The sequence below is a fragment of the Eriocheir sinensis genome, unplaced genomic scaffold (assembly GCF_024679095.1).
Source record: "Eriocheir sinensis breed Jianghai 21 unplaced genomic scaffold, ASM2467909v1 Scaffold640, whole genome shotgun sequence".
Classification (NCBI taxonomy): domain Eukaryota; kingdom Metazoa; phylum Arthropoda; class Malacostraca; order Decapoda; family Varunidae; genus Eriocheir; species Eriocheir sinensis.
Genome location: NW_026111988.1, coordinates 150,001 through 170,000, shown reverse-complemented (window position 1 = coordinate 170,000; position 20,000 = coordinate 150,001). Strand labels below are relative to the sequence as shown.

The 20,000-nt window shown below is 42.8% G+C and overlaps 1 protein-coding gene across 28 annotated transcripts in view; it reads right to left on the bottom strand.

The window, feature by feature from the left end:
* The window catches only part of LOC126993598 (endoplasmic reticulum transmembrane helix translocase-like), a 46,178-nt gene that overhangs the window by 16,264 nt on the left and 9,914 nt on the right, over positions 1–20,000 (bottom strand). For 6 of the 28 annotated variants that reach the window (XM_050852745.1, XM_050852746.1, XM_050852744.1 and 3 more), the window contains 12 exons: positions 16,036–16,127; positions 15,198–15,316; positions 14,163–14,258; positions 12,212–12,322; positions 8,970–9,059; positions 7,741–8,033; positions 5,986–6,058; positions 4,782–4,937; positions 3,333–3,519; positions 3,069–3,239; positions 1,410–1,592; positions 605–786 (listed from right to left, as the gene is read on the bottom strand). In XM_050852745.1, coding sequence (XP_050708702.1) covers positions 605–786; positions 1,410–1,592; positions 3,069–3,239; positions 3,333–3,519; positions 4,782–4,937; positions 5,986–6,058; positions 7,741–8,033; positions 8,970–9,059; positions 12,212–12,322; positions 14,163–14,258; positions 15,198–15,266 — 1,611 coding nt within the window. In that variant the 5' untranslated portion in view covers positions 15,267–15,316; positions 16,036–16,127. Of the gene's footprint in view, positions 1–604; positions 787–1,409; positions 1,593–3,068; positions 3,240–3,332; positions 3,520–4,781; positions 4,938–5,985; positions 6,059–7,740; positions 8,034–8,969; positions 9,060–12,211; positions 12,323–14,162; positions 14,259–14,366; positions 14,566–15,197; positions 15,317–16,035; positions 16,128–20,000 lie in introns of those variants that run through there. The other 22 variants (XM_050852757.1, XM_050852762.1, XM_050852768.1 and 19 more) reach the window with 22 other exon arrangements.

Below are 20,000 nucleotides of genomic sequence, written 5' to 3'. Positions count from 1 at the left end.
AAAATAGCACTAAGAATTCTCTGAGCGCAACAACCACAGAGATACAATCGGAGGAGTCTTGACGATTTTGAGGATTATGAGCGACTGAGTCAACTTAGGATCATCAAATTTGGTGTGTAAGGAGTTGAACACTTTCTCTCAGTCCCCTAAAAATCCCAATGCTCTACCGCTAATGTAACCCTTCAAAAAAACACCCGGAAAATGGCTCTAAGAATTCTACGAGGGCAGCGACCACAGAGTTACCATTGGAGGAGTCTTGAGATTTTTCATGATTGCGAGCGAACCAGTCAACTTAGGATCATCAAATTCAGTGTGTAAGGGGTTGAATACTTTCTCTCAATCCCCTAAAAATCCCAACATCCTACGACAACCCAAACACCCAAAAAAAAGAAGAAAAAAAATTACAAGCGTACATCCCGCCTCACCTTTCTGGCTAGTGGGATTAAGATTTTTGAGGATTGCGAGCGAACCAGTCAACTTAGGATCATCAAATTCAGTGTGTAAGGGGTTGAATACTTACTCTCAATCCCCTAAAAATCCCAACATCCTACGACAACCCAAACACCCAAAAAACACACACAAAAATACAAGCGTAGATCCTCACCTTTCCGGCCAGTGGGATGCGGAAAGGCTCGGTGCAGAAGACGTACAGCTTGGAGAGGGCCAGCAGGGAGGTGTTGACGGCCAGGGACAGCTCTATGGGCAGCTCGGGCGGCACCACGGAGGTCAGGATCAGCGTGCACTCCAGGAAGAGCTTGTAACGGCTGCGATCGGGGTCCTCAACACCTAGGGGGGGGGGGAGGTTACGATCGTATGGACACACCCGTACGCAAACCCCCGTAACTCTCGATCCAGGAGGGGGAAAGTTACGGGGATATTGTCGCCTTCGTAAACAGGGGCAGCCGAGAACAAGGGGACAGCTGAGAATAGAGGGACAGCCAGGAACAAGGGGACAGCTGAGAATAGAGGGACAGTCAGGAACAGAGGGACAACCAAGAACACACACACACACACACAGAAGAGAGAGAGAGAGAGAGAGAGAGAGAGAGAGAGAGAGAGAGAGAGAGAGAGAGAGAGAGAGAGAGAGAGAGAGAGAGAGAGAGAGAGAGAGAGAGAGAGAGAGAGAGAGAGAGAGAGAGAGAGAGAGACACACACACACACACAGAGAGAGAGACACACACACACACACACACAGAGAGAGAGAGAGAGACACACACACACACACACACACACACACAGTAGAGAGAGAGAGAGAGAGAGAGAGAGAGAGAGAGAGAGAGAAACACACACACACACACACACACACACACACACAGAAGAGAGAGACAGAAACACACAGAGCGAGAGAGAGAGAAACACACACACACACACACACACACACACACACACACACACACACACACACGCACCTTTGACCCACACATAGGCAGCGGCAGCGACGGCAAACACCAGGAGGAAGAGTATAAACGCCAGCGTCTCCATGTTGTTGGCGGTGACGCGACTGACCCCATACAAGATCGTTTTGAGTAGCCTTCCCTGAGCCGTGGCAAATCCGGTCCTCAGAACGTAGCAGACGCAGCCGTTGTCCGGAGCTGAAAGGAATCGTAGCGCCTATAGTTCTGGGGCTAGAGGAATGGGGCTGGTGTGGGGGTGTAGGGGAAGGATCTGGCTACGTTTGGGTGTTTGGTGTTTGCATGTGTGTCCGTTTGTTTGGGAGTAAATTAGACAAACGTTACAACTTTTCACAATTTTTGGGGGGGTTAAATTTTCCAAGGTGTGTTTTATTTTGGTCTTCCTGGTAAGTGTGTTTGTCTGTTTGTTTTGTGCTTGGTGTGGGTGTGTAGGGGAAGGATCTGGCTACGTTTGGGTGTTTGGTGTTTGGATGTGTGCACGTTTGTCTGGGAGTAATTTAGACAAACATTAAAACTTTTCATGATTTTTGTGGGGGTAGAATTTTTCATGGTGGGTTATATTTAGGCCTTTCTGGTTCATGTGTTTGTCTGTTTGTTTTGCGCTTGGTGTGGGTGTGTAGAGGAAGGATCTGGCTACGTTCAGGTGTTTGCCAATTGTGTGTGTGTGTGTTTGTTTGGGAGTAAATTAGAATAGCGTTACAACTTTTCATGATTATTTTTCATATTTTTTGAGTCGGGATATTTTAGCTGATTTGACAAATTTGCTTATTATGGTTAGTGTGTTTGTCCGTTTGTTTTACGCTTAGTGAGACTGGAAAGAGGAAGGATCTGGCTAAGTTTGGGTGTTTGGTGTGCTTGTCTGCGTGTCGTCGTTTGCCAGAAAATTAGAAAAACGTATAAACTTTTGTGGTGAAATTCGTCGTACAAGTTTCTTTTTTAGCTCAGAAATATTAGCATAGAAATGAGTGTGTTTGTCTGTTTGTTTTGGGGTTAGTGAAGGAGTGTAGACGAAGGATCTGGCTACGTTTGTGCATCAAGCGCGTTTACCTACAGACCTCCGTTTGCAAGGAAATTAAAAAATCGTATAATTTTTTGTGGTGAAATTTTGTTACTAGTTATTTTTTGAGGTCAGAAAAATTGTCATAGCAACGAGCGTGTTTGTCCGTTTGTTTTGGGGTTAGTACAGGAGTGTAGACAAAGGATCTGGCTATGTTCGAGCATCAAGTGCGTTTAATTCTACACCCTCGTTTGGCAGCAAATTAATAAAATGTAAGAACTTTCCGTGATTTTCTTTTAGGTAAAATTTTTCAGTGCGTGTTTTATTTTGGCTTTTCCGGCGAGTGTGTTTGTCCGTTTGTTTTGCGCTTAATATGGATGGAAAAAGGAAGGATCTGGCTACATTTGGGTGTTTGGCGTTTGTGAGTGTGTTTGTCTGTGAGTAAATTGGATAAACATTAAAACTTTTCATGATTTTTTTTTCGGTAGAAGCTTTCATGGTGTGTTTTATTTTGGCTTCTCCGGCAAGCGTGTTTGTCTGTTTGTCCTGCGCTTGGTGTGGCTGGAAAGAGGAAGAACCTGGCTACGTTTGGACATCAAGCGCGTCCAGATCCACCCCCTCGTTTGGCGGCAAATCGGAAAAACGTAGCAGGAACTCACCTCTCAAACCTGTGGTGGTCTTCGGTGGTGAACTGTGCTGAACGATCTTGGTCCCAGCGTACAGCATGTGAAGTTTGCTGTCCGTAGCGATGTCGAGATTTCTCTCCATTGTCTCTCTCTCCCTTTCCTCCAGTCCCTCCAAGCCCTCCTTCATCTGGGGTATGCTCTCCCCTGTAGTAGTAGAAGTAGTAGTAGTAGTAGTAGTAGTAGTGGTTTAATTAAGGGAGGCATGCTGTAATTAAGGGGGTCATCGTAAACACCCACCTGTCAACATGCTTTCATCGACGACACATGACCCTCGGAGAAGTAGCAGGTCACACGGCACCATCAGCTCGACACTACTGGTGCTGCTGGTGCTGCTGGAGGTGCTGGAGGTGCGGATAACACTGACGATGTCCCCGGGCAGCAAGGCGGTGGTTGGCATGGGTCTCCAGCGACGGGATCGGTACACCTGTTAAAATTAGGTTAGGTTAGGGAAGAGTGACCCGGACGTAAGTGGTCACACCTCAGTGACTATAACTGCGACCCTAATGAGATTTTGACACATGGTAGAGGAGGGATTGGTGCACTCATCCATAGCAAGACGTTAAGGAAATTCACCTCCGGTATCCCGATATTTTTGAAGTTTCTGAAGTAAAAATATTTTGAAGTGGGGAGCGATTCAGATATACCCTAACATAATTGGTCGTATCTCAGTAACTGTAAATGCGATCGTAATGAGATTTTAACACGTGATAGAGGAGAGATTGGCGCACTTAACCATAGCAAGACGTTAAGGAAATTCACCTCCAGTACCCCGATTTTTTTGAAGTTTCTGAAGTAAAAATATTTGGAAATGTGGAGCGACTTGGATATGTAACCAGATATGCCCTAACACCAATGGTCATATCTCAGTAACTATGAATGCGATCGTAAAGAGATTTTAACACGTGATAGAGGAGAGATTGGCGCACTTAACCATAGCAAGACGTTAAGGAAATTCACCTCCAGTACCCCGATTTTTTTGAAGTTTTCGACCCTAATGAGATTTTGACACATAAATAGTACGGCTTCATGTAAGAACTGTTTTTAGGATTTTTCAATTTCCCGCTGCTGGCACCAAGCAAAACCTTCCAGAAGCTGCATGCATGCTCCACACACATCACAACAAACACCCCTCAACGTGCCTGTATGTTTTCTGAGAGGCGGAAAGATCTACAGTAGTTGCCTTACGGCTGACCGTCGCGCACGTATACATGTACGTCTTCACAGGCCACACCCCTCAACGTGCCTGTACGTTAGCAGGAGAGGCTTACAGTGCCAAATCTTATGGATCTTGGCCTCCTCTTTCCAATGGTGTTTGTGTTTTGTGGCTGTGATGAAGAGTTTTTGAGATACAGCGTTAAAAGACATCCCTTCCCCCGCTGCGGTTCCCGAGCCCGAGGATAGTCTCGCTGCATGCTCCAGTCACACTCACAGCAAAAAACACCCCTCAACGTGCCTGTATGTTCCCAGGAGAGGCTTACAGTGCCAAATCTTATGGATCTTGGCCTCCTCTTTCCAATGGTGTTTGTGTTTTGTGGCTGTGATGAAGAGTTTTTGAGATACAGCGTTAAAAGACATCCCTTCCCCCGCTGCGGTGCCCGAGCCCGGGGATAGTCTCGTCGCAAGCGCTTAGCAAGGAAAGGGTTAATTAAAGGTGGGAAAATAAGTAAAAGCAATTACCCCCCTCACCTGTATGCTGTAAGGCTGGGCACCCATCTTGCGTATCTCCGCCATGTTCCGGAGCTGCTGCTGGACCAGGGTACACTCAAACACCACCAGCATGAACAGCGTGAACAGGGAGTAATACCAGTACTCATCCAGGCACCACAGCCCCACACAGAACACCTGCCCGGACATAGATACACGGCCTGTTATATAGATGCTTTGACATAGATACAAGGGGAGATTGAAGGGGGGATATATAGATTGTGGGGTGAAACAGGTCTCACATTTTTACATAGATACACATAGCTAATAGAGGAGGATTACATAGATACAAGGGGAGATTGAAGGGGGGATATATAGATTGTGGGGTGAAACAGGTCTCAATTTTTTTACATAGATATACATAGCTAATAGAGGAGGTGGGAGAGGAGGAGGATTACATAGATACAAGGGGAGGATATATAGATTGTCAGGAAAACAGGTCTCACATTTTTACACAGATATACATAGCTAATAGAGGAGGATTACATAGATACAAGGGGAGGATATATAGATTGTCAGGAAAACAGGTCTCACATTTTTACATAGATATACATAGCTAATAGAGGAGGTGGGAGAGGAGGAGGATTACATAGATACAAGGGGAGGATATATAGATTGTCAGGAAAAATTGGTCCCATTTTTTTACATAGATATCCATAGGAGAGAAACAGAGGGGGATTACATAGACACAAGGACCTATTATATAGATGCTTTTACATAGATACAAGGGGAGGATATATAGATTGTGATGAAAAACAGGTCTCAAATTTTAACATAGATTTACATAGGAGAGAAACAGATGAAGATTACATAGATACAAGGGCCTGTTACATAGACACTTTTACACAGATACTAGGGGAGGATATATAGATTGTGAGGAAGAACAGGTCTCAAATTTTAACATAGATTTACATAGGAGAGAAGGAGAGGAGAATTACATAGATGCAAGGGCCTGTTACATAGACACTTTTACATAGATACAAGGGGGAGATATATAGATTGTCATGAAAAACAGATCTCAATTTTTTTTACATAGATATATATTGGAGAGGAGGTGGATTACATAGATGCAAGGGCCTGTTACATAGACACTTTTACATAGATACAAGGTGAGATATATAGATTCTAAGGACTATGTGGTCTCTCAACTACTACTACTACTACTACTACTACTACTATTACTTACTTGGAATACAAAGAAAGGTGCAGTCGCTCTCTCCTTAAAAAGCTCCATAAACTCTGGAATGTCCATCTGTAACCTGAAATAACAATAATAATAATAATAATAATAATAATAATAATAATAATAATAATAATAATAATAATAACAACAACAACAACAACAACAACTCCCCATAACTCTGCGCCACGTCATCCTAGCCTGATCACACCTAAACAAAGCTTCTTCTTCTTCTTCTTTTGACCTGTATTGCCCCTCGCTGCCTCTCAGTTGTGAAATACATTAACATCTCTCCCCTGCGATTGGCACAGATTTGGCCTTCACTGGTAGCCTGGTAACATACACTCCCAGGTCTTTCTCTGCCTCTGTGGTGGATAGTGGAGTGTTTCCCATGTGGTATTGGTGTGCTGGATATCCCTTCACTGGTAGCCTGGTAACATACACTCCCAGGTCTTTCTCTGTGGTGGATAGTGGAGTGTTTCCCATGTGGTATTGGTGTGCTGGATATCCCTTCACTGGTAGCCTGGTAACATACACTCCCAGGTCTTTCTCTGCCTCTGTGGTGGATAGTGGAGTGTTTCCCATGTGGTATTGGTGTGCTGGATATCCCTTCACTGGTAGCCTGGTAACATACACTCCCAGGTCTTTCTCTGCCTCTGTGGTGGATAGTGGAGTGTTTCCCATGTGGTATTGGTGTGCTGGATATCCCTTCACTGGTAGCCTGGTAACATACACTCCCAGGTCTTTCTCTGCCTCTGTGGTGGATAGTGGAGTGTTTCCCATGTGGTATTGGTGTGCTGGATATCCCTTCACTGGTAGCCTGGTAACATACACTCCCAGGTCTTTCTCTGCCTCTGTGGTGGATAGTGGAGTGTTTCCCATGTGGTATTGGTGTGCTGGATATCCCTTCACTGGTAGCCTGGTAACATACACTCCCAGGTCTTTCTCTGCCTCTGTGGTGGATAGTGGAGTGTTTCCCATGTGGTATTGGTGTGCTGGATATCCCTTCACTGGTAGCCTGGTAACATACACTCCCAGGTCTTTCTCTGCCTCTGTGGTGGATAGTGGAGTGTTTCCCATGTGGTATTGGTGTGCTGGATATCCCTTCACTGGTAGCCTGGTAACATACACTCCCAGGTCTTTCTCTGCCTCTGTGGTGGATAGTGGAGTGTTTCCCATGTGGTATTGGTGTGCTGGATATCCCTTCACTGGTAGCCTGGTAACATACACTCCCAGGTCTTTCTCTGTGGTGGATAGTGGAGTGTTTCCCATGTGGTATTGGTGTGCTGGATATCCCTTCACTGGTAGCCTGGTAACATACACTCCCAGGTCTTTCTCTGCCTCTGTGGTGGATAGTGGAGTGTTTCCCATGTGGTATTGGTGTGCTGGATATCCATAACTCAACTCTAACTCATCCTAGCTTAACCAAATTTTATCCACACATGCATAAATTACCCCTCTACATACCCACAAAGTCTCATTATCCTAACTTGAACACTTTCCGAGATATCGCAAAAAATATCAAAACTTTTCCCGACCAAAATTATAAATGGCATCAGAAAATTACACCTAACTTTGACTGCCCGTAACTCTACTCAACTTCATCCTAGCCTAACCAAATTTTATCCACACATGCATCAATCATCCCTCTACATACCCACAAAGTCTCATTATCCTAACTTGAACGCTTTCCGAGATATCGCAAAAAATATCAACACTTTTTTCGAGAGAACAAAAAAAATCTTCCGCGACAATACTCACAAATTTGGTCCGTATTTCCGAGTCTGCTTGTCAACTTGGTCTTGGTCTTGGTATCCTCTCGATTGTAGGTAGAAGTTGAAGTTGCAGTTGATAGGGTATTGCAGGGGGTGAAAACTACTACTACTACTACTACTACTACTATTACTACTACCCCTATAGATGTATTTCACTTTCTGGAATATGAAGTAGATGGTCTCTTCCTCTTCCTTCCTCCTCCTCTTCTTCTTGTGGCTGTTCTCCTCCTCCTCCTCCTCCTCTTTTCCTCCTTCCTCATCTTCAATTTCGACGATTTCCTGTTCGGGGGAGAGAAATGGAGGTGAAAGTGGCGACGTTTTTCCGTTTTTCTCGGGTGTGTTTGGGTGTGTGGTGTTTGGCTTAGTGTGGGTGGATAGAGGAAAGATTTATCTATCCACACGTATCTTCCGTTTGTTTCTAAGTTAAGCAACAAGCGAGAAATCAAGCAAAAACAAACACGACTCCAAGATTTTTTTTTCATTTTTTACTCTGAAAGTTCCGACATTTGCCCGTTTTTCTCGGGCGTGTTTGGGTGTGTGGTGTTTGGGTTAGTGTGGGTGGATAGAGGAAGAGTTTTTCCATCCACATGTACCTCCCATTTGTTTCTAAGTTAAAAAGCAAGCGAGAAATTAAGCAAAAACAAACACGACTTCAAGATTTTTTTTTCATTTTTGACTCTGAAAGTTCCGACGTTTTCCCGTTTTTCTCAGCCGTGTTTGGGTGTGTGGTGTTTGGGTTAGTGTGGGTGGATAGAGGAAGAGTTTGTTCATCCACATGTACCTCCCGTTTGTTTCTAAGTTAAAAAGCAAGCGAGAAATTAAGCAAAAACAAACACGACTTCAAGATTTTTTTTTCATTTTTTACTCTGAAGTTTCCGATATTTTCCTGTTTTTCTCAGCCGTGTTTGGGTGGGTAGTGTTTGGGTTAGTGTGGGTGGATAGAGGAAGAGTTTGTTCATCCACATGTACCTCCCGTTTGTTTCTAAGTTAAACAGCAAGCGAGAAATTAAGCAAAAACAAACACGACTTCAAGATTTTTTTTCATTTTTGACTCAGAAAGTTGTGACATTTTCGCGTTTTTCTCGGGCGTGTTTGGGTGTGTGGTGTTTGGCCAAGTGTGGGTGGATAGAGGAAAGATTTATCTATCCACATGTGCCTCCCGTTTGTTTCTAAGTTAAAACACAAGCGAGAAATCAAGCAAAAAATCAAACTCACCTTGACTCTCTGCAGTGGTACCAACTCTGCAAACCCATTGTTAGGCGTTGGGGTAACCCTCGCTAACGTGGCTTTCCTGGGATCATTCTCCTGGAAAAGATTGAGATGGTGTCAGTTAGAGGCCCATAGCTCGGCTCCGGACTAGGGTAGCAGGGATCCGTTTGGGTGTGATTGTAGAGGAATCTTTGCTCTATCTTACCCTGGCTTGCTTTCTCTCCTACTGTCTCTCGTTCTCTCACTATCTTTAATTTTCTCACATTTCTTCACTTTTTCCGTGGTCACATTTCTGGTCAAAGTCTGCATCTAACCTGCCATAACTCCGCTCCTGTCTAGGGTAGCAGCGATCCGTTTGGGTGTGATTGTAGAGGAATCTTTGCTCTATCTTACCCTGCCTTGCTTTCTCTCCTACTGTCTCTCGTTCTCTCACTATCTTTAATTTTCTCACATTTTTTCACTTTTTCCGTGGTCACATTTCTGGTCAAAGTCTGCATATAACCTACCGTAACTCCGCTCCTGTCTAGGGTAGCAGCGATCCGTTTGGGTGTGATTGTAGAGGAATCTTTGCTCTATCTTACCCTGCCTTGCTTTCTCTCCTACTGTCTCTCGTTCTCTCACTATCTTTAATTTTCTCACATTTTTTCACTTTTTCCGTGGTCACATGTCTGGTCAAAGTCTGCATCTAACCTGCCATAACTCCGCTCCTGTCTAGGGTAGCAGCGATCCGTTTGCTTGTGATTGTAGAATAATATGCCCTTAAGTACAATATGGAGGCGTGATATTGTATTTTCAAGGTGTGGAGTGATTTTCAATAATTACCTTGCGTGGTTTCTGTACGATGTAAAAAAACCCCGGAATGTATGAAATTTCCCTACATCTAAGTAATTGTAAGGAATTTCCCTACATCTAGGGTATTTTTCAACCCCCCATAACTCAAAAACTATGCATTTGCGACGCATTTCATGTTTACCACCGCATTCCCCGAAGTCTCAATGGCCCCCTAGACAATTTTGGTTGCGAGGGGTGACTGTGTACGGGCAAACACTACAATAATACCCTAAATTTAATTGCATGCATTTTACATGAATGATCACTTTTGTTTTATTTTACTTTTAGAATTATGACAGTAGTTTTAATTCTGTTTTAATTTTAGAATTACGGAATAAGTTTTCATACATTTTATTCTGTGCATGTTTCCCTTGCGTTTTAATAAAGGTTTTACTACATGATTGGGCGAACTCTTCTTGAGTGTAGGAACACACACACACACACACACACACTCAAAAACACACGTACACACAAACATCTGGTCCTTCCAAACACACACACACACACACACACACACACACACACACACACACACACACACTCAAAAACACACGTACACACAAACATCTGGTCCTTCCAAACACACACACACACACACACACACACACTCAAAAACACACGTACACACAAACATCTGGTCCTTCCAAACACACACACACACACACACACACACACACACACTCAAAAACACACGTACACACAAACATCTGGTCCTTCCAAACACACACACACACACACACACTCAAAAACACACGTACACACAAACATCTGGTCCTTCCAAACACACACACACACACACACACACACACACACACACACACACACACACAAAAACACACGTACACACAAACATCTGGTCCTTCCAAACACACACACACACACACACACACACTCAAAAACACACGTACACACAAACATCTGGTCCTTCCAAACACACACACACACACACACACACACACACACACACACACACAAAAACACACGTACACACAAACATCTGGTCCTTCCAAACACACACACACACACACACACACACACACACTCAAAAACACATGTACACACAAACATCTGGTCCTTCCAAACACACACACACACACTCAAAAACACACGTACACACAAACATCTGGTCCTTCCAAACACACACACACACACACACTCAAAAACACACGTACACACAAACATCTGGTCCTTCCAAACACACACACACACACACACACACACACTCAAAAACACACGTACACACAAACATCTGGTCCTTCCAAACACACACACACACACACACACACACACACTCAAAAACACACGTACACACAAACATCTGGTCCTTCCAAACACACACACACACACACACACACACACACACACTCAAAAACACACGTACAAAGGGAGAGTGTTACAGCCTGCTACCGTTAAATGCTCGAGAACTTGGCACTGAGGACCCAGGTCATGGAAAGGCACATTGTACATACATTTGTTTTGGTGGCCACGGCAGACATTGGGAGGTGAGCAGTGTTGCCAACGATCCAACGCTTGCTTAGTGGTTACCCCCATGCATGTGAGACCAGCTGCACCACGCGGGGTCGTCTGGTTTTTAGAACACGCACCGTTCCCTAATACCATGCCCGGCCCAAACCTTCAACACGCGTGGGGTAATGGCTAACCAAGCGTAGGATCATTGGCAACGCTGCTCACCTCCCGATGTCCGCCGTGGCCACCAAAACAACGCCTTCACATTATGGTTAAGGGACATGTATTTCGTCCCTTAACTATAACATGGAGGCCAAGTATCCTGTTTTGGAGGCACGGACTGAATCTTAATGCTTACCCATCGCTCACCTCCCAATGTGTGTATAATATGCCTCTATATCACAGGAAGGACCGATTTCCGAAGGCCAACAGTAATGGTAGTAGTAGTAGTAGTAGTAGTAGTAGTAGTAGTAGTAGTAGTAGTAGTAGTAGTAGTAGTAGTAGAGAGAGAGAGAGAGAGAGAGAGAGAGAGAGAGAGAGAGAGAGAGAGAGAGAGAGAGAGAGAGAGAGAGAGAGAGAGAGAGAGAGAGAGAGAGAGAGAGAGAGAGAGAGAGAGAGAGAGAGAGAGAGAGAGAGAGACACACACACCAAGACAGGGCTAATCAATGTGTCTAATTCTCTCTCTCTCTCTCTCTCTCCCTGGTATATAGACACTTTTACATAGATACAAGGGGAGGATATATAGATTGTCACAAAAAACAGGTCCCAAATTTTAACATAGATCACATAGGAGAGAAACAGACCAAGATTACACAGATACAAGGACCTGATATATAGACACTTTTACATAGATACGGGATGATCTATAGATTCCTAGGTACATGTGGTCTCTCAACAACAACCACAACTATTACTACTACTACTACTACTACTACTACTACTATGCATACCTCAAAGTGGGATAGTCTTCCGAGCTCCTTCCGGCCCAGTGCCAGCACCCTCGCGCCCCGCTGGGAGAGTTGGCGGTAAACGGCGTCGTAATTTGGGGGCACCGCGCTAAACTGTGATAGGCATAGAAAACGGGATTAGGATTATTATTATTATTATTATTATTATTATTATTATTATTATTATTATTATCATTATCATTATTATAATGTCAGACCTGGAGCAAAATAACAATACTAATTATTATTATTATTATTATTATTATTATTATTATTATTATTATTATTATTATTATTATTATTATTATTATTATTATAATGTCAGACCTGGAGCAGACTGCAACAACATATATGTCTCTTTATGGAAATAACAATACTAATTATTATTATTATTATTATTATTATTATTATTATTATTATTATTATTATAATGAGAGATTGCCGCAGATCAATGGGAGAAAGTTAATAACCATACAGAAAGTTTTGGAGAGAGAGAGAGAGAGAGAGAGAGAGAGAGAGAGAGAGAGAGAGAGAGAGAGATTGGTGGCTCATTGGTTGAACTTTCTTCGTTCGCGCTCATCCCACATTTTGTTTTTCAAACAGCAGCTATCAGCAAGAGGGCTGGGGTGTGATGTGGGTGAGGTCCTGGCAGTATCATATGACCAGCTAATACTGAGCAGAACACGTGTCGTCAGGCACTTTGACGAGTCGGAGTCGTGTCATGCCGCGGTGAATTACACGCACACAGTTTGCGATCAGACCTTGGCACACACACACACACACACACACACACACACACACACACACACACACACACACACACACACACACTGAATTCTCGCCCGTGAAATGCGCCCCTGATCATGAGTTCGAATCCGCAGAAGGTTGTTTGCTCCAAGCAAATTTTTCTGGCTCATTGCGGCGGTCACTGTTCCCTCTTGAGCAAGGGGTATGGGGTGAGTGGTGTGATGGTCTTTGCAATACCCAATGATCTAGTGATAGTGCTTACAAGCCACTGTCGGGAGAATACTGCTGGCGGAGACGCAGGCCATGCTGAACTATACAATATCACCTCATTCACATACCCTTTATTTCACTCTCTCTCTCTCTCTCTCTCTGTATATATATATATATATATATATATATATATATATATATATATATATATATATATATATATATATATATATATATATATATATATATATATATATATATATATATATATATATATATATATATATATATATATATATATATATATATATATATTTATATATATATATATATTTATATATATATATATATATATATATATATATATATATATATTGGACACACACACCCATGCCTTTGTGGGCTTGGAGGATGTGTCGGGTGTCTCCTGACTTGGTTTACTTCAAGGCAAGGCTTCTCGTGATCTCTATGGACTCAGTGCCTCCAACTCAAGGTCCAAGCTTCAATGTTGATACTTTTACCTCTGTGTGTGTGTGTGTGTGTGTGTGTGTGTGTGTGTGTGTGTGTGTGTGTGTGTGTGTGTGTGTGTGTGTGTGTGTGTGTGTGTGTGTGTGTGTGTGTGTGTGTGTGTGTGTGTGTGTGTGTGTGTGTGTGTGTGTGTGTGTGTGTGTGTGTGTGTGTGTGTCTATGTGTGTGTGTGTGTGTGTGTGTGTGTGTGTGTGTGTGTGTGTGTGTGTGTGTGTGTGTGTGTGTGTGTGTGTGTGTGTGTGTGTGTGTGTGTGTGTGTGTGTGTGTGTGTGTGTGTGTGTGTGTGTGTGTGTGTGTGTGTGTGTGTGTGTGTGTGTGTGTGTGTGTGTGTGTGTGTGTGTGTGTGTGTGTGTGTGTGTGTGTGTGTGTGTGTGTGTGTCTATGTGTGTGTGTGTGTGTGTGTGTGTGTGTCGCCTACAAACAGCACGCTCACTCTGGAGTTGTTTTCTAGGAAGGTCTACATGGTCACCTTGCTCCCTACACATGTATTTATCGTTTCTACCATTGTATTTTCGTAGTGCTGCCTCGCCTTCACCGTCACTAATGTCAGAGTTCCCTGAACTGCCTGGAAAATAAAAGAAAAAGGTTAGAATAATGTGCCTGGCATATAGTCCTGTTTTTTTGCAGTGCGCACCTATATTTTTGAGGCACAAGGCAAATGACCTGCCCCTACCGTTATCAGCCCTGCATTCCTCAGTCGCAGGACTCGTCAGAATCAATTAGCAGGAAATCTGAATCAGAAAGGCTGGCATCGTCTCCAGACAAATTTTGCGCGTCATCCCCACTTGCCATGTTGCCTGCGACTGACGGCGTCGGCTGTCTCGTACAGTTGCCACATGTCGCCAGAATCTAAGCAACAGCAATTGTCGTACCTTGGAATCATTTAGTATAGTACTTTATGTAGTCTATAATTAGGACGCCGTTTCTCACAACTAAGACATAGAAAATCTGCCAAATAACTACAAATATTGTATTGACGAGCGAGTTATGTCACAGAACGTAAGAGATATGATCCAGAGCCGAGGAGGAAGGTGCCACAAACACTGAATGGGTTAAGTAATCTTCAAACACTGAATGGGTTAAGTAATCTTCAAACACTGAATGGGTTAAGTAATCTTCAAACACTGAATGGGTTAAGTAATCTTCAAACACTGAATGGGTTAAGTAATCTTCAAACACTGAATGGGTTAAGTAATCTTCAAACACTGAATGGGTTAAGTAATCTTCAAACACTGAATGGGTTAAGTAATCTTCAAACACTGAATGGGTTAAGTAATCTTCAAACACTGAATGGGTTAAGTAATCTTCAAACACTGAATGGGTTAAGTAATCTTCAGGCCAAGAAAGTATTTGGAGAGACAGACAGACAGACAGACAGACAGACACACACACACACACACAGAGAGAGAGAGAGAGAGAGAGAGAGAGAGAGAGAGAGAGAGAGAGAGAGAGACACACACACACACACACACACACACACACACACACATAGGTCTATACTTACCATGAGGGAAGACATGTGATGTAGGCCTATTGGAATTCTGCTTAAGTGTCCAGGTGGTGAGGGAACCATCCGTGTGGCAGCACATGAACTGCTTCCCCTCGTGGTGCCAAGAGACTGACCTGCAAGTGTGGTAGTAGTAGTAGTAGTAGTAGTAGTAGTGGTAGTGGTAGTAGGTGGGTGGTAGTTTTAGGGGTTGTGGGATGTCGATTAGTGGGTTGATGGGTCTCCTAAATAGTGTGGTGATAGTATTAGTGGTCTCAGTAGTAGTAGTAGTAAAAAATATTGATAAACTAAAAGTAGGAATATGGTCTAACATTTTTGAGCCTAGCAGATTTATGTCCACATAGAAATTCATAAGATTTTGTACATATATAAACAAAACATTGGCGCATCTAACAGTACTTTCAAAATTAAAATCCCTCAAAAAACACCAAAGATATCAGCAAAAAACTCTGACTAACTTAAGAGCCATCAAAGAATAATTATGTGAATGCAGTCCAACATTTTTGAGCCTAGCAGATTTATGTATAGATAAAAATTAATGGGATTTTGTACACATATAAACAAAGTATTGGTGCATCTAACAGTACTTTCGGAATTGATATACCTAAAAAAACACCAAAGATATCAGCGAAACCGTAAACATTTTGAGACACCAAGAAGACACATTAGCCAATCCTGTATGTTTCCATTTCCAGGCATAGCTGAATAACCAACACATATATATGAACAGGAATAAAACACCAACATAGACCAAACACAGACGCACCTAACCGCACTTTCGGAAACAGAATAACTGAAGAAACAGCGAGGATACAGGCAAAAAAACACGGCTTACCTCAGTGGTTCGGCAGAATGGTAGCGAACTTCAGCGGTGCGCCCTTTGAAGTCCCACAAGACAAGCTGACCGCTCTCGTAGCCAATCAGGAGCTGCCGAGGGAACGCCAAGGTTAGTGCTTTATTGGGGGTAATAGAGGAAACAATGGCGCATCTTTACGTATGTTCAAAAATAAAGTAACTCGTAAAACACCAAAGATACAGACAAAAACGTAAACATTTTGAGAGGCCCAGATGATGCGGCAGCCGGTGATGTGCGTTTACATTTCCAAGCGTAGCACACTAACCCCCAAACAAAATCAAACAGGGATGAGACAAGAACGTAGACAAAATATTGATCCATCTAACAGTGCTTTCAGAAATAAAGTAACTCAAAAAACACCAAAGATACAGACAAAAACGTAAACATTTTGAGAGGCCCAGATGATGAGGTAGCCAGTGATGTGCGTTTACATTTCCAAGCATAGCACATTAACCCCCAAACAAAAACAAACGGGGATAAGACAAGAACGTAGACAATATATTGATCCATCTCGCCATGTTTTCAGAAATAAATTAACTCAAAAAACACCAAAGATACAGACTAAAAGGTAAACACTTCGAGAGGCCCAGAAGATGCGGTAGCCAGTGATGTGCGTTTACGTTTCCAAGCATAGCACATTAACCCCCAAGTGAAAACAAACGGGGATAAAACACACATGTAGGCAAAACATTTAGGCAGTTTTACGTGTTTTCAAAAATAAAATGCCTTAAAAAACACCCGAGATATGGACAAAAAGGTGAACATTTTGAGAGGTTTAAAAAGATACATCAGCTGGTGATATGCCTTGACATTTCCAAGCGTAGTGCACTAAACAATGAGAGGGTGAGAGAGAGAGAAATCGTAGTAGTAGTAGTAATAGTAGTAGTAGTAATAGTAGTAGTAGTAGTAGTAGTAGTAGTAGTGTAATGGCCCGAAATGTACTACAATTGTAATGGTATTTTTCCCCATGTAAATAGAGTTAACCTGGGGTGATTGCGCAACCAGTTATATATGTATGTGGGTTTCTCATGAGAGAGAGAGAGAACACAAGAGAAGGAGGAAAGAAATGAAAAGTATGAGAGGAGAGAGAGAAAGAAGTTTGAGAGAGATAGTGGGTGGGTTAAGACACTTTTGACTTCAAGTCATGATGCAAAGGTTTCCTTGTGCATGGAAGTTCCTTAGGGTAATAGAAAAAAAAATATCCAAAGACACAAGTGAGATCTTATTTTGTATATGAAATATAAGCCTTTTAAAAATGGCCGCCGAAAAGACACTAGATCCCATATCTTTGCTTCTATTATAGCTATAATGACAAAAATGGTGTCAAAGTGTACATTTTTGGGGTCAAGGAATCCATTAAAAAGAGTTTCAGAGCATAAAAAATAATAGTTGTCTCCCTACCATGACAGTCATAGGCATAATGCTGTATGAAACATCAGTAAAATTTTAAGTATTATCGGTCCAATTATTCATATATATTCTCGTGAGCCTTTATGTTTCTTCTCATTTTCATAAAAGTGTGTTATGTATCATTTTGTCCATCTCATGTTCGGTATCTTTTGTTTCAGATTAGTACTTAAGACTTTCCTTTCACCATGAGCAAGTCCAAAAGCACAACTGGCATCACGGGCACTCGTGACTGGAGTTTATGCTTTATATGTCAGTTAGAGAAAAGCAATGAAAAGACTTTAAACCCCTCATCATCTATAAAGCTGAGAAATAATCCTGAAAAACTATATGCATGTTATAAAGAAGTTACAGATAACATTCAGGAGCTGAAGGAATTAGGTGAATTGCCTGATTTCATTGTAGTGCATGACTATAGTGGTGGCGGTGTTAGTGGTAGTAGCATGGGTGATGGTGGTGGTGGTGCTCAGAATGTAGTACAGTTGATGATGTCTAATTCTGTAGTATGGCACAAAAGTTGCAGGAATGCCACTGACAATCAAAAAGTTGAGAGAGCAAGAAAAAGCACGAAGAGTCCATTAGCCCAGTAAAAACACGACGCCTCAGCAGTGGTGCCAAGTCAACCACACAAGCTTCATCCATGCCTTCAACATCATTCTGTGCACCAGTCAACACATCATGTATCTTCTGTGGTGAAGTGGGCAACAAAAAGGAACTAAGGAGAGCTGCCACCCTTGGGTTAGATAGAAAAGTAAAAGAATGTGCTCAAGTGGTTGGTGACAGGAGTCTCTTGGCTAAACTAGCTGCTGGTGACATGGTTGCCATTGATGCTGTTTATCATCGTGCATGCCTTACAAGGCTCTATAGAAAAGCAGAAACTGTTGGATGTGACACAAATGAAAATAATGAAACTCAGGTCATCAGAGCATATGTTCTTAATGAGTTACTTGACTTCATCGAAAACTATCGTGGCTCAGGAGAAACACTGGCAATGGCTGACTTGACAGCCCTATATGACAAGCGCACCGTTGGTCTTGGATTTCCATCCATCAAGTGCAATACAACACGTCTTCGGGAGGATATTGAACGTCTGATTCCAGACATCAAATCAGTGCGAGTGAATCGTGGTTGGTCCTTTGTGTTTGATGATGACCTTAGCAAGGCTGTCATTGACATAAAAGGCAACAGATCTACTGATGTCTCCATCATCCTCAGAGCAGCCAAAATCCTCCGGCAAGAGTTTCTCCCTATGAAGCAGGCTTTTACAGGCTCATTTTCAACCTCCAGTGAAGCTGATTCAATCCCTCCTATGCTGAGATCGTTCCTACACATGCTTCTTGATGGATCAGGTATTGATCAGCCACCCCCTGGACCTGAGAAATCCCAGGTTGCAGCATCCATTGGGCAGCAGATACTATTCAACTCTGTGAGATGCAGATCCAAGAAGCCTGGCAGTGTGCCACGCCACATAAAAGATAGGGAAACACCAGCTTCACTATATCTGGCGATGAAACTCCACCTGCAAACTGGCAGTGCATCTCTTGTGCAAACTATGCATCAACGAGGACTGTGTGTGTCATATGACCGGCTGAAAACATTTAGCACAGATATAGCAAATTCAGTGATCAATCACTGGGAGCAGATTGGTGTCGTGGTCCCACCTCAGGCAGTCAAGGGGGTGTTTACCACTGGTGGTTTTGATAACGTTGACCATAACCCGTCATCGACAACTGCAACATCAGCCCTCCATGGAACCTGCATCAGCATTCAGCAGCATTTCTCTTCAGACTATCAACAATCTAAAAATCTCATTGACATTCTGGATCAAGTTCAAATGGCATACAAAGGCACACAACAGTACTTCAGAGATTTGTGATAAAGATGTATGGTGTATCCAGTGAGAACATTACAACTGTGGATGCTGCTAGGCTCTTCCTTTTCCTTCACAAAGGAAGATATTTCAACAACATGCCCCCAAGCAGTGATGCACTCCATCAGCACCTCCTTCGAGTAGCTTATCAGGTAAAAGAGTTTTGTTTAAATGTATAACATGCAAATTTCTCAGAAAAATGCCTGCACATATTTGTATCTTTGTATATATACATTTATCTTTAACAATGTCTTTGATTCCAGAGTGGACATGTGTGGGGAAACACACTGGTCAAAGATCCAGTTCCAGTATCACCACTGCAGTGGGGATGGCAGCAGGACTCCGCAGATGCAGCACCAACCCCTGTTTACACAACAACTCCAACTATTTCACAGAATTTGCCAGAGATGGTCATTTGTCAGTGCAAAACAGACTGTAGGGCACCGTGCAAATGCTGCATGCAGAGGCAGCCTTGCATGTCTCTCTGCGGATGTAAAGCTTCGTGTTCTCGCAGTGGTGCAGATATCTGAATACAAATCTGCAGTGTGATGTTTAGACACTAAGCATTGAGGGAAAATATCTCCCCTAGGTTTTTCAAGATCACTTCACTTGCACCCATAAAACAATAAACATTTTGTAACAATTTGTCTATCAATTGCCTGTGTTT